Source organism: Nelumbo lutea, chromosome 2, assembly GCF_056320005.1.
Source record: "Nelumbo lutea isolate HS-2025 chromosome 2, American lotus-T2T, whole genome shotgun sequence".
NCBI lineage: Eukaryota > Viridiplantae > Streptophyta > Magnoliopsida > Proteales > Nelumbonaceae > Nelumbo > Nelumbo lutea.
Window position 1 is genome coordinate 7,280,688 of NC_142685.1, and position 12,295 is coordinate 7,292,982.

At 39.2% G+C, this 12,295-nt stretch overlaps 1 protein-coding gene across 2 annotated transcripts in view; it reads left to right on the plus strand.

Annotated features, from left to right (window-relative positions):
* Nucleotides 1-12,295, plus strand: part of LOC148868340 (E3 SUMO-protein ligase SIZ1-like) — a 37,570-nt gene that overhangs the window by 11,574 nt on the left and 13,701 nt on the right. For both annotated transcript variants that reach the window (XM_088968435.1, XM_088968436.1), the window contains 4 exons: nt 2,103-2,233; nt 2,906-2,974; nt 3,255-3,342; nt 3,458-3,533. In XM_088968435.1, the coding sequence (XP_088824561.1) occupies nt 2,103-2,233; nt 2,906-2,974; nt 3,255-3,342; nt 3,458-3,533 (364 nt within the window). The remainder of the gene's footprint in view (nt 1-2,102; nt 2,234-2,905; nt 2,975-3,254; nt 3,343-3,457; nt 3,534-12,295) is intronic.

A 12,295-nucleotide genomic window follows, 5' to 3' on the forward strand; every position in this document is an offset into this window, starting at 1 on the left:
ACAAGGAATGATTAAATTAATTGCATTACTTGGATTATATATAATTGTGGTTTTCTATACTAAAACTGTTTAAAACATAAAGGTTGACGAAACTGTTGATTTGCCAATCTCAATGGGCCTTTCCTGATTTCCTCTGTTTCTGGAACCATGAAGTGATCTTCTTCAATCACTTGTGGCCCATGGTAGTTATGTCTAATAATAACAAGTCCTTAAGTGGGTTATAGTCTTAACTATTTTGTTTCTTTCAAGTCCATAAATTTCTCCCAGTTCATCTATGATCTGGGTGGTCAAAAAGAACAAAGTGCATATCTATTGGCAATTAACTTATGTAATCCTTCATACATGGTTTGTCTATTTTTAGCAGTGAAATCATGACAATTAGACTTGCTTAGCAGTGTATAAGTGTCAACCCTCTCTTTCTTTTTTCTTTTTTTAGTTACAGTTATTAATTGTTGTTGGGATATAAAATCATACTTTCATTTCCTTGTGTAGGGGATGAAAACTAGCACAATTTAACAGCCCAAGATTGATTGTTTCTATTATAAGATCACCTTTACACCTTACAAAATGACCCAAGTATGAACCATCAAACCAACTGACTTCTTTTAAATTGTAATCCCTGCTCCTGCCAAAGAGTTCCCTAGGCTATTAGTGCATTGCCTCTCTAACCAGAGCCAGGGGCAGTATGTCTAGAGGAACCATGATATAACCACCTGATAATCTCCTTGCACAATCAAGTTGGAGTAAAGTTACAGCCTTATTACTTGGAGGAGAATGTGCTATTGGCCCTCAAGAGTTGCTGACTCCAACTGGACCTTGGAAGCTTATTAACATAGTTCCAGTTTTGTTTGTTCTGACATCCCCTATTCCTGCTTGTCTTGGATTACCATAACAGCATCTATCAACATTCGGTTTTACAATTCTTGTTTTCAGAACTGCCAAAAATTGTATTGGCTGTTTGTCTCATGTGAGCAAAACCAGCAATAGTTCCATTCCTCCTTTGTCAAGACCAAATGAGCCACCCCTATCTTAACAGATTCTATTATATTTTCCACCTCTTGCTCTTAATTGTCAACACTCATAATGCAGTTTGTAATGTTATGAATGAGTCATGCATTAAGGATTGATTGTTTGATCTAGGGATGGGAATAAGGTTGACTTCAGTGTGCATCAATAGAGGAGTCATTAAGGATTGATTGGGGAGTAGTTCATCAGTTGAGAAGAGTCTGACTCAGGTGATCAAACTTTTTTGAATAGTTGTCTTCAGTGTGCGTCAACAGAAATCCTGCAGCGGCAGATGTTTGTGGTGCTGGCTTGACTTGAAGTTGGAGGGTGGCTTATAGGGTGGATGCTGAGAAAGGTGAACCCAGTATATGATGTCAAAAGGATGATATTAGAGACCATTGGACTTGCATGGAGGAGTGATCAGTGATGATTTGGGTGGGGTTAACCCTAGGTTTTTTGTTAGTTTGGAAGGTGCTGAGGGTTAGATCAGGACCAAGTTGCAGATTCAGGAGAATTGGGTGTGTGTGCACTTCAGTTTCAGTTGAATTGAGTTGAGAAAGTTTATTCTTTTGTCAAAGGATTGTCGAATTGAGTTGAAACTCAAAAATTATGATTTACTTTAGGCACCTCCATATCATTGGGACAAGGCTTTGTTTTTTACTTTTGTCAGCAGGACAAGGCTTTGTTGAATTGAGTTGAGAAAGTTCATTCTTCTATCAAAGGATTGTTTATAGCAGTTTGGTACTCTCACTATTTTTTTGTTTTTGCTTTTGTATTTGTTTTCTTGTAGCTGTTTAGATCTTCGTTTCCTTCTTGCCCAAGGATATTCCATAATTCTATTTTTAGTGATATTAAATAAAAGAGTTCATAAACTCTATTCACTCAGAAACAATGATCCATTGAAGTATGTTTTACTTGATTCTCTTACCTTCAATGTATCAGCGTGGTGTCCTTATATGCTATAGGTTGCATTGGATATTTAATATAGACACTTGTATTTTAACTTCTATAAAGGTGTGTTATGTGTGCCTCTTCTTATTGTTCACATTGAACTCTGTTAACTAAAATATATGTGTTTTATGTTTTTGTTGTTGCAGTGTGAAGACAAACGATGCAATGTTTGGCAACACATTGCTTGTGTCATTATTCCGGAGAAACCAATGGAGGGTGTTCCAACAGTTCCATCTCAATTTTATTGTGAAATCTGTCGACTCAATCGAGCAGATCCGTATGTGCCAACCCCTTTTTGGGTTTTTGTGAACCAACACCATTTATTTTATAAATGTTAAGACAATATTTGTGTCCTCTGTATTTGATAGTCAACTTTTGCTTCTTGACCATTCATAAAATATGTCTTCTTGGGGATCTTCCGCATGTATGGCTTCTGACTGTACATGGCTTATATTTGTATGGAGTTTTTCTCATGTTTAATGTGATTCCTTACCTTATCTTCCAACAAAAAAAATCTACTTGGGATTACCTCTTAATGTGCTATGTGGTTTTTGATATGTGGTGTTTTCTAATATTCCTCCTATGATGCATTCAATGCAAAATGATTCTGACTGTGATCGGTTTTCATTTTTGCAACCCAAATACTACATGTTTCCAAGAAAGTTCTCCATGATAGTGTGTTAAGCAGGTTTACGGGTTAATTTTTTAAACCAAGGCTTCACATGCTGGTGACAACCTCAACTGAAATCTAGAAAATTATGTAGCTCAAGTTCTGATACCTCGGAATTTTACAGTCATTCCAGATTTTGTTTTGATTGTTAGTTAGTTTTGTTTAATGGTGAAGTATATATTTGACTCTCCTTTCAGTTTTTAGTATATATTTATCGTCATGTTTCTTATTTTAGGATAGATTTTGTTCCTGTATGCTAACATCTCTTGTCATATGCAGTTTTTGGGTCACATTGGCTCACCCACTATTTCCTGTGAAGTTATCTGCTACAAGTATACCACCTGATGGGTAAGCACATAACGTTGCATTTACTTCCACCTTTTTATTTGCTCATTGTCATTGGAGAATCCCAGAAAGGAAAATATTTTCTTGGTTCTTTTTTCAATCCTTGTGTTTGTTTTCATTATTAAAATTGTTGGTAGAAATAACTTCAAAAAATAGGGGGCTGGAGTAAACGACTTCTCCCCTTTAAATCAAGAACAACTTTGTTGGAGAGAAAATTGTTACGAGTGACATTAATTGATCAATGAGTTTTGGAAGTTCATTCTTGCTTTGAAATATATTGCAGCACAAACCCAGTACAGAATGTGGAAAGATCGTTTCAACTGACAAGAGCAGACAGAGATATGTTACTGAAAACAGACCATGATGTGCAGGTTAGTTTCCTACATATCAATATTTACATATCCTTCAAAATATGAGAAATAACAGTTATACACTGAATACTATTGAAGATGGTGATTTGTATGTAATGGCATTTTGTACATTCAGGCTTGGTGTATGCTTCTTAATGATAAGGTTCCATTTAGAATGCAGTGGCCCCAATATGCAGATCTACAGGTCAATGGTATGGATATTTTGTTAATTGTCTGCAGCACTAATTAATGATATTCCTGTATACATGGAGAAATCATTTATTATATTTTGAAAGTTTTTGTTTTTTTTTTTTTTTTGTTTCAATCTATCAAAAAAAGGTATGTTTGGCTCAAAAGAAAAGATGCAATTTTATTAAATACATTCATACAACTAGTTTATGTGAATCATATGTTTCACTTGTGTTTTCTTTCCTTGTTCCACTGAAGTGAATTTAATATAGACTTGCAAATGTTTGAAATTACTTAGCAGTTTATTATCAACATAATCGTCCTTGTCAATTTGGTTCTTAACTTGGGTTTGAGACTTTAGTGCACAGGATGATGCCAGATGCTTATGTTCTTCTCATCCATAAATAACTCTTACCAAACATTCAAAACACTTTTTGGCTTAATTTTGTTTTCCATAGGCTAAAGCTCAAGATCAAAAGCTTATCCAAACAGAGCCTTACTATATCCAAAGGCTCTATGTTTCATATCCATAGATGGATGGGTTATCTGTTCAATTACTAGACTTTAGGTACCTTGTAACAATGTACTAGTGAAGTATGAAAGCTCGGTTTCATACTGCACATGTTAATTTCATATCCTGTGAAGACATTTTTTTTTCTAATGTACATTTCAGCCTCTTTTCTTTTTTCCACTCCTTTGGTCTTGAAAATTTTGTTTTCATAAGCCATCATCAGCTCCCAATGTTGTCTTCATTCAAGGTTTTATTTTGTGTTGTTTATTTGGAAGGTGTAAAATTTGAAGAAGCTGATGATCTCATCATCCAGAGGTGTACAAAGATGTTCAATGGGGAGGCATGATGCAAGGGATCAATCATTGAAAACATCGTATTGAAACTTGAAAGTAGTGCATTGGATAAAAACTTTGAATAAATTTGTGTCTTTTTCCATGATGGTATCCCCACAATATGGCAGTGGGTAGCATCTTTATCAATGGCAAAGTATGTAGCTTCAATACATTGGTATCCACCAAATGCAAATTGAATGTTACTAAATTATTATGTAGGATTGTTGTATTTATCAAAGGGGAATGTTTCGATGGAGAAGTTCATGCAGGTTGCTCGATGGAGGAGATAATTTCAAAATCAAAATTTTGAAGGCAACGATACTGATGAAAGGGAAATCAATCCTTTGGTTCAAAGGATTTCTAGATGGAGCCATTCATTCAGGGAGACAAACCAACTGGAAGGCCACCATTGAGGCAGAAAATAACGGACACTCTGCAAAAATAAAGGAAAATAGATTAGGAAAATCCATAACGTTAGAGGAATACTTTGGTGTGGGCAAAAGGCGAATGATATGTATCTTGGAAGGTAGAAGGTGCTATGTATGGAAGTTGGTAGCAGATGCTTTATAACAGTTTCTAGAAAAAACAGGGGAACTTAAACAAGTGAAGGAGAAGGTGCAAATAAAAGATTCAGCAAAAATTCATTCATAAAAAGAAAAAGATTCGGCAAAAATTAAATTAGTAGGGTGGCCACTCAACACAGGGTTGTCCAAGATATGTTGTTGCTTTCCATGGTACCATTACCATGCCTGAATCCTTCCTACAACATCTCAGTTTGGACCTCCACTTCATCTAGAAGGAACTTCATTGTACCTCTCGATTTTAGATTGCAATGGAATTTGCCCAAGACACAGTTACTGTTGTTGGGGATTTGAAAGTATGGATAACAAGTCATATGTTGGGATCTGTTGTAGCAATGTTGGCCAGAAAGAAGTGGAGAGGATCTGAAGGAAAAAGATCGTATACGGATATTGCTGGAAGGAGAGAAATGGAGTTTGTGTAGGCAGGTTAGTGGAGGAGATCCTTGAAGATAGAAGCAAAAAATTTACTGTTCGAAGAGATGAGAATCAGGGGAAGGTAAGCCTGAAGGTAAGAGATGAGAAGGGTACAATATTGCTGGAAGGATTAGAAGTGATCGAGTGGCTAAGAGAGTTCATAGCTGGAGCCTGTTCAAAAGGTAAGCAAATAAACTGGCAGGATTTTAGTACATTAGAAGGGAGAAGATATGTTGTTGAATGTAAGAGGAATAGAAAAGGCTGCTTTATAGTTTTGGCTGAATTTTTTGGTAAGGGACGAAGGCAACCGGTGTGTCTACCAGCAGGAAAACTGAACCAAGGTTGGGGGGAAGTTGATTGGTGGTTCAAAGAGTTTTTAGCTCAAAGAGTAGCAAATGATAAAAAAGCCTCCATAAGGGAGGAGAAGGCTAATCTCAGCAACAACAGGGTAGAACAAGGGCCAGTGGTCATGGCAAAAACAAAAGGCCATTGCAGAATGGTGGGAGGTCTGGAGAGAGAAGAGTGGGATAGTAAGTTTGTGATACAAGCCAAGGAAAAGGTTAATGATTGGAGGAGGGTAGCTGACTTATTGGCAACCAGGTTGAAGTTGAAGAGTGTCTTCATAGTAACCCCCTTCGATAACTGTAATAGGCTTGGTGTGGTGGTGCATGTAATAGGCTTGCCATTTCATCTATGGAAACAAGAAATAGCCGAGTCTATAGCTGTATTGTGTGGAGGAATCTTGAAAGGAGCTTTCTGGGGTGATCTTTATTCAGTGGCAATCCTGCTAAGTGGTGTGAAGCCAAAAGACATTCCACGAAAGGTAGAGGTATGAACAGAGGGGAGTTTTGTCTTTGTGTGGCTAGCTTCCTCCATTGAAGCAGGGCTGTGGAAGGAGGCTCGTATGGTAGGAGGGGAGGAGGAGGAAGAAGAAGCATTACGTGGACTTGTGAGATTGGTTAATTCAAATGGGAAGGAATGTTTCACTAAAAAGGGCCAACAAATTCTGTGAAGCCAAAAAGCTTCAGGGCAGATGGAAGGTTAAACCTTTAGAAAACAAGAAAAGGATTTGACAAATGGCAGATCTTTTGCGCAGGTGGTGTCAGGGGAAACAGACAAAATTTTTCTAGTGTCGAAAGGGAGAGGGCTGAACCAGTAACCTCATACAGGGAGGGTTGCTGGCTCGACCATTAAAACAGGGGGGCGTGATTTTTTAAGAGGTCACGTGGGACAAAAAGACTTAGAAAATGGGCCCAGTCAAGTGGATCCATTTTCTGGTGGGCCGGAGAAGGCAACTCAAGTAAAGACTTTAAATTTGGGTTCTTATATTACAAGTCTTGAGCCCAAGGCCCATTACAAGATAGATGGGCCAAGGGACCCTTTAAGTAAGCACGTGACTGGGAGGAGGGATGAGCTGATAGATGAGATTAAGCGTCTATCTTCTTTTACTTCGAATCCCTCCTTTTGTTTGAACAGTTCATGCGCAAAATCTCAAAACTCTCAGTCTCAGGACTCTCTACAATGGGTCCCATCCAACATGGCGAACCGTCTCTCACCAGATAGGCGCAACCCGAGATACCTGAAGCCTAGTGATTTGAACAGAACAGGATTTAAAGATTGGTTGAGTGAACAAAACAACAATGGCGATTCTGATAGAGACGAAACGTTAAGTTTGGGAAGTCTATCTCCGAAAAGCAACAATGATTTACTTGAAATAGAAAGTTTGCATACAGAATTGTTGTTTTTAGAGGGAGAGACTGAAGAGGCGGGTGGCGGGAAGACTAGAAATGGTGAAGAAAATGGTTCTAAAGCTGTGAAAACTCCTCTTCCCTTCGTCGAGGGAGCTGACTCTGAATCTAATGAATTACAGGATGTTGGTGGAGAGGGACAAGAATCGGCTGTGAGGATGAATGTGGGTATTCCAGTGTCAAAAACACAGAAACACAGAGAGAGGTTTTCCAAGTGGGTAGGTCGTCAGGAAGTGATTCTTTCACTATGTCTACTTCACAACCTTGTCCAAAAAGGGGAAAGACCTTGAAACCATTTGTCGCATGTCAGCAATTCAACTCCAGTGATTCTAGTCCTACCCATGTCTTACCAGGTATGGGTGTCAATTCTTTTTTAGGTACTGACTTGTTTGCTATGCCTGTAATAGATATTCTAGCTTCCCATCTAAGAGATTCTGATGCAAGAGAGAGGGTGATAGTGGAAGGAGGAGAGAGGGGTGTTGGAAGGAAGTAGTAAGGGGGAGGCAATCAGAATTTGGGAGTCGATCTGTACAATGATGGAGGAACTAAAAAAAAGGAAGGATTCTTAGAAAGATGTTGTAGCCAAAATAAGTGTGAGCAGGGTAAAATTCTTCCTCAGACATTGGCTGAAAAGGATGGTGAAAAGAAAAAGGATGATTGTTGTATTAGGAAGGGAGGGGGGAAAGGAACAAAGAAGAAAAAAAGATCTAAAGTGGAAAGGCTAATTTCAGACATTGAGGGGGATTTAGGGAGTGCTATTTTGTCCTAAAATGAGGAGATTATGGCCTTTTCATGGGTTTTTTGCTATTTTGTCTCGATGAAAATTATTAGCTGGAATGTAAGAGGGTTAGGGAGTGCAAGAAAGAGAAGGGTGATCAAAGACCTACTCCGAAGGGAAAAACCCGATATTGTGTTGTTACAAGAATCCAAAATGATGGAATTAGATGGGAGATGGGTGAGGAGTTTTTGGAGGTCTAGAGGTTTAGGTTGGAGCTCGTTTCCTTCTTGGGGAGCCTTGGGGGGGATTGTAACACTGTGGAGGGAGGATGTGATAGAAGTAGTGGAAGAATTGATAGGCATATTCTCAGTTTCCATTAAGTGTAAGAATGTAGAGAATGGGTGTGTGGGTCTTAACCAATGTTTATGGCCCTAAATCCTATAGAGAAAGGAATGAGATGTGGGAGGAACTATATGCAATGAAGGGGCTATGGGATGGCCCTTGGTGCCTGGGCGGGGATTTTAATGTCATTAGATTCTCTGATGAAACCAGTAATCCCCAACAGGTAATTACAACAAGCATGGGGAAATTTAATTACAACGAGCATGAGCAATCCAGTTACACTTGGTCCAACCTTCAAGAAACACCTTTGTGTTCGAAGTTGGACAGGTTCTTATTTAACCTTGCCTGGGAGAATAGTTTGGAAAACTTGGTTGCTAAAGCGTTACCTAGGGTCACCTCCAATCACTGTCCTATCCAGATAGGTATTGAGTTTTTTCCTATAGGACCCAAACCTTTTAGATTCGAAAATATGTGGCTTACCCATCCAGATTTTGTGAAAAAAGTGTAGGAATGGTGGGGTGAGGAGAGGGGGGTAAGATGAAAGGTGATCAAGTTTCATAAGAAATTAAAAAGGTTGAGAGCCAAAACAAAATAGTGGAATAGAGATCATTTTGGTATGAGGAGCAAAAATTGTGCCTAATCTCTCGAATAGAGAACTTGGATGTAAAGGAATCTCAAAATGGGTTGACCGAGGAGGACAAAGTGTTAAGGAGACAATTGAAAAAGGATTTGGAAGATGTGTTACTGAGGGAAGAAATCAGTTGGAGACGAAAATCAGGCACAAGTGGATTACGGAAGGTGACGGGAACACTAGATTCTTCCATGATTTGGCAAATGGGAGACGAAGAAAGAATCTTGTGACCAAGCTAGAGATAGGAGAGGAGGCGATTACCAACCAGGATGACATAGCCAGAAAATTTGTGGACCACTTCAAATCGATTTATAGAAGACCTTTGAGTGAGAGAGTCGCCGTGGAAGGGGTGGATTGGCCTAGAATTGACGACGGAGTGGCAAGATGGCTAGAAAGGGATTTCGAGGAAGAAGAGATTAAGAAATCAGTCTTTCTAATGGATAGACCCAAAGCTCCAGGTCCATATGGCTTTACAATGGTTTTTTATCAAGACTGTTGGGAGGTGTTGAAAGAGGATTTAGTTGAAGTCTTTAAGGAATTTGCAGACAATCACACTATAAGCCCTAGAATAAATGCTACCTTTTTGGCCTTGATACCTAAGAAGAACGATGCCAACCACCCAAAAGATTATAGGTCTATTAGTCTGGTGACAAGCATCTATAAAATTCTAGCTAAAGTGCTCTCGTTGAGGAAAACAGTCCTCCCTTCTATCATTAGTGAAACCCAGGGGGCTTTCATTCAAGGGCGACAAATAATAGATCAGATCTTAATTGCGAATGAGTGTGTAGAGGAAATGAAAAGGTCTTTCATTTGTAAATTGGATCTCGAAAGGCCTATGATTTGGTGGATTGGAAGTTTCTATTAGAGGTTATGCAAAACTGTGGATTTGAGGACAAGTGGTGTAGTTGGATTTTTGGGTGTATCAGTACTTGTCACTACTCTATTCTTGTAAATGGTATGGTGAGGAACTTTTTCCAGCTTGTAGGGGTGTTAGGCAAGGGGATCCACTCTCACTCTTCCTTTTTACGTTAGTAGCTGATGTGATTAGTAGGATCATTACTAAGGCTGACAGTGAAGATGCCATTAGGGGTTGGAGAATAGGGAGACACTAAGTCCCCGTCACCCACCTTCAGTTTGCAGATGACCTAATGATTTTTTGTGAAGGAGGTTTTAGCGAAAAGGTAGCAAACCTAAAGGAGCTAATCAAAGGATTTGAAGGTATTTCTAATTTGAGTATAAATTTGGAAAAGAGCTGCATAGCGAGTATAAATTTGGAGGTAGGGGAGGTCGAGGCTATTGCGGAGTGTCTTGAGTGTTCCACCTCTGCTTGGCCTATGTCTTATTTAGGGCTTCCTTTAGGGGCAAATCTAGGGTGAGTAGATTTTGGACCCCAGTGATAGAAAAGTTTGAGAAAAGATTAGCCTCATGGAAGAGGAAATATATTTGTTTAGGAGGGAGAATTACCCTAATAAGAGCTACCTTGGCTAACTTACCTACCTATTTTTTGTCTGTTTTTAGGATACCAGGTAGGGAAGCTAGGAAACTGGAGAAGTAGATGAGAGATTTCTTATGGGAGCCGGGACAAGAAAAAAAGGATCACTTGGTTAATTGGGAAATTGTGTGCAAAAGTAAAGAAGAGGGGGATTTGGGACTTGGGAGGGTAACTAGAAAAAATCAAGCTCTGTTAGGGAAATGGTTGTGGCGATGGCCATTGGAAAGAGAGAGATTGTGGCATGAGGTGGTGGGAAGCATTCATGGGAGGTCAGAGAATGGATGGGATACTGGTGTATTAAGGCAAGCTAATAACCTAACAACACGTTGGAAGGCTATTCACAACACCCTTCCTCAATTCCTCAATTTTATCAGGTATGAAGTTTGTTCTGGCAACTCTGTCCTTTTTTGGGAGGATATTTGGGTAGGACACACCTTTAAAGGATTTGTCCCCTTCGCTATTTTCTGTTTCTTTTTACAAAAAAGAGGTGGTCTCAAAATTTGTCTCACCTTTTGGAACACCCTTAGATCCTACTTGGGATTTTGGGTTTCGCAGAGGACTTAGGGATGATGAAATTGATTCTCTTTCTGTTTTGCTTGGTTGTCTTAATCAGGTTTGTTTGGATCCCTCCAAACCCAATAAGAGGGTTTGGACTCCTAGACCCAATGGAACCTTCACTTGTGTTTCTTTCTTCAAGTCCATCTCTCAACCTTCTACTCACCAACCCTTTCCATCAAAAGAAATTTGGTGCAAGCCAGTTCCCCCAAAAATAATGGCGTTTTGTTGGGAAGTATTCCATGGGAAAGTAAACACTCTAGATAACCTACAAAAGAGAAGACCTTTCCTTTGTATTTCTCCTAATTGGTGTATCCTCTGTAGAGCTCATGGTGAGGATTGTTACCACCTATTAATATCTTGTCCCTTTTCTACAGACCTTTGCGCTTGGCTACTTACGTTGTTTGGTGGTAGTTGGAGTCTACCAGCAGAAGTTCACATGCTTTTCAACCATTCTGCCTTTTATTGGCCTACAACAATAGGGAGAATTATGTGGAGATGTGCTTGTGCTGCCTTGATTTGGACTCTTTGGGAAGAAAGGAATATTAGAATTTTTCAAGAAAAGGAAAGGAACAGTCAGGATTTGAAAGACTGTGTTAAATAGGGCAATACCTTGGCTGAAGACCTTGGAAATCTTTCATCAATTCTCCTTTAATGACCTTTGGAGAAATTGGTCAGCAATAGCGAGGTGTTCATCTCTAAAGGACAAATCAATTACAAGCTGGTCTCCTCCATCCGAAGGCTCACTAAAGTTGAACTTTGATGGAAGTAGCATGGGTAATCCGGGATTATCTGGAATGGGGGGTGCTTTGAGAAATGAGAAGGGAGAGATTTTGTTGCTCTACTCAGGTCCCTTGGGAATTGGGGACTCCATTAGGGCAAAACTTTTGGGTGTTGTACAAGGGGTGCAATTTGCAAACCAGCTGGGGGTACAACACCTAATAATCGAGGGGGATTCCAAAGTGGTGGTGGGTTGGTTGAAAAATCCTGAAAAGGCTATGTGGCGTTACAAGAATGAAATGAAGAAATTTAGTTGGTTGACAAAGAATATGTTGGTCACTATATAGTGGGTGGGGAGATCAGCAAATACTTTGTCAGATGTGTTAGCTAAGCAAGGGGTAAATAGGGAAGAATTATTTTGGTCTCAGTTGTGATTCTTGCTTTTCTTTCCTAGTTTACTTGTAAGGTTCGAGGAGGGGCTGCAGCTTGCGCCTCTCGCTGGGATGTTGTATGAACTCACTCTAAATTTGCTTCTGATTTAATAAATTTATTATCATTCATCGAAAAATTAAATTAGTAGGAGAGGAAGATGCTTGGGCAAAACTAGAAGAAGATTTCCTACCGTTTTCTGCATCCTATTCATTTAGAAACCAGAAGTTTTTGGTTGTAATGGAGAAAGAGGCCTTTGGCAAAAAAATCTTGTTTTAACAGCAATCCAAGTTATTAAAGATTGGGTGAGAA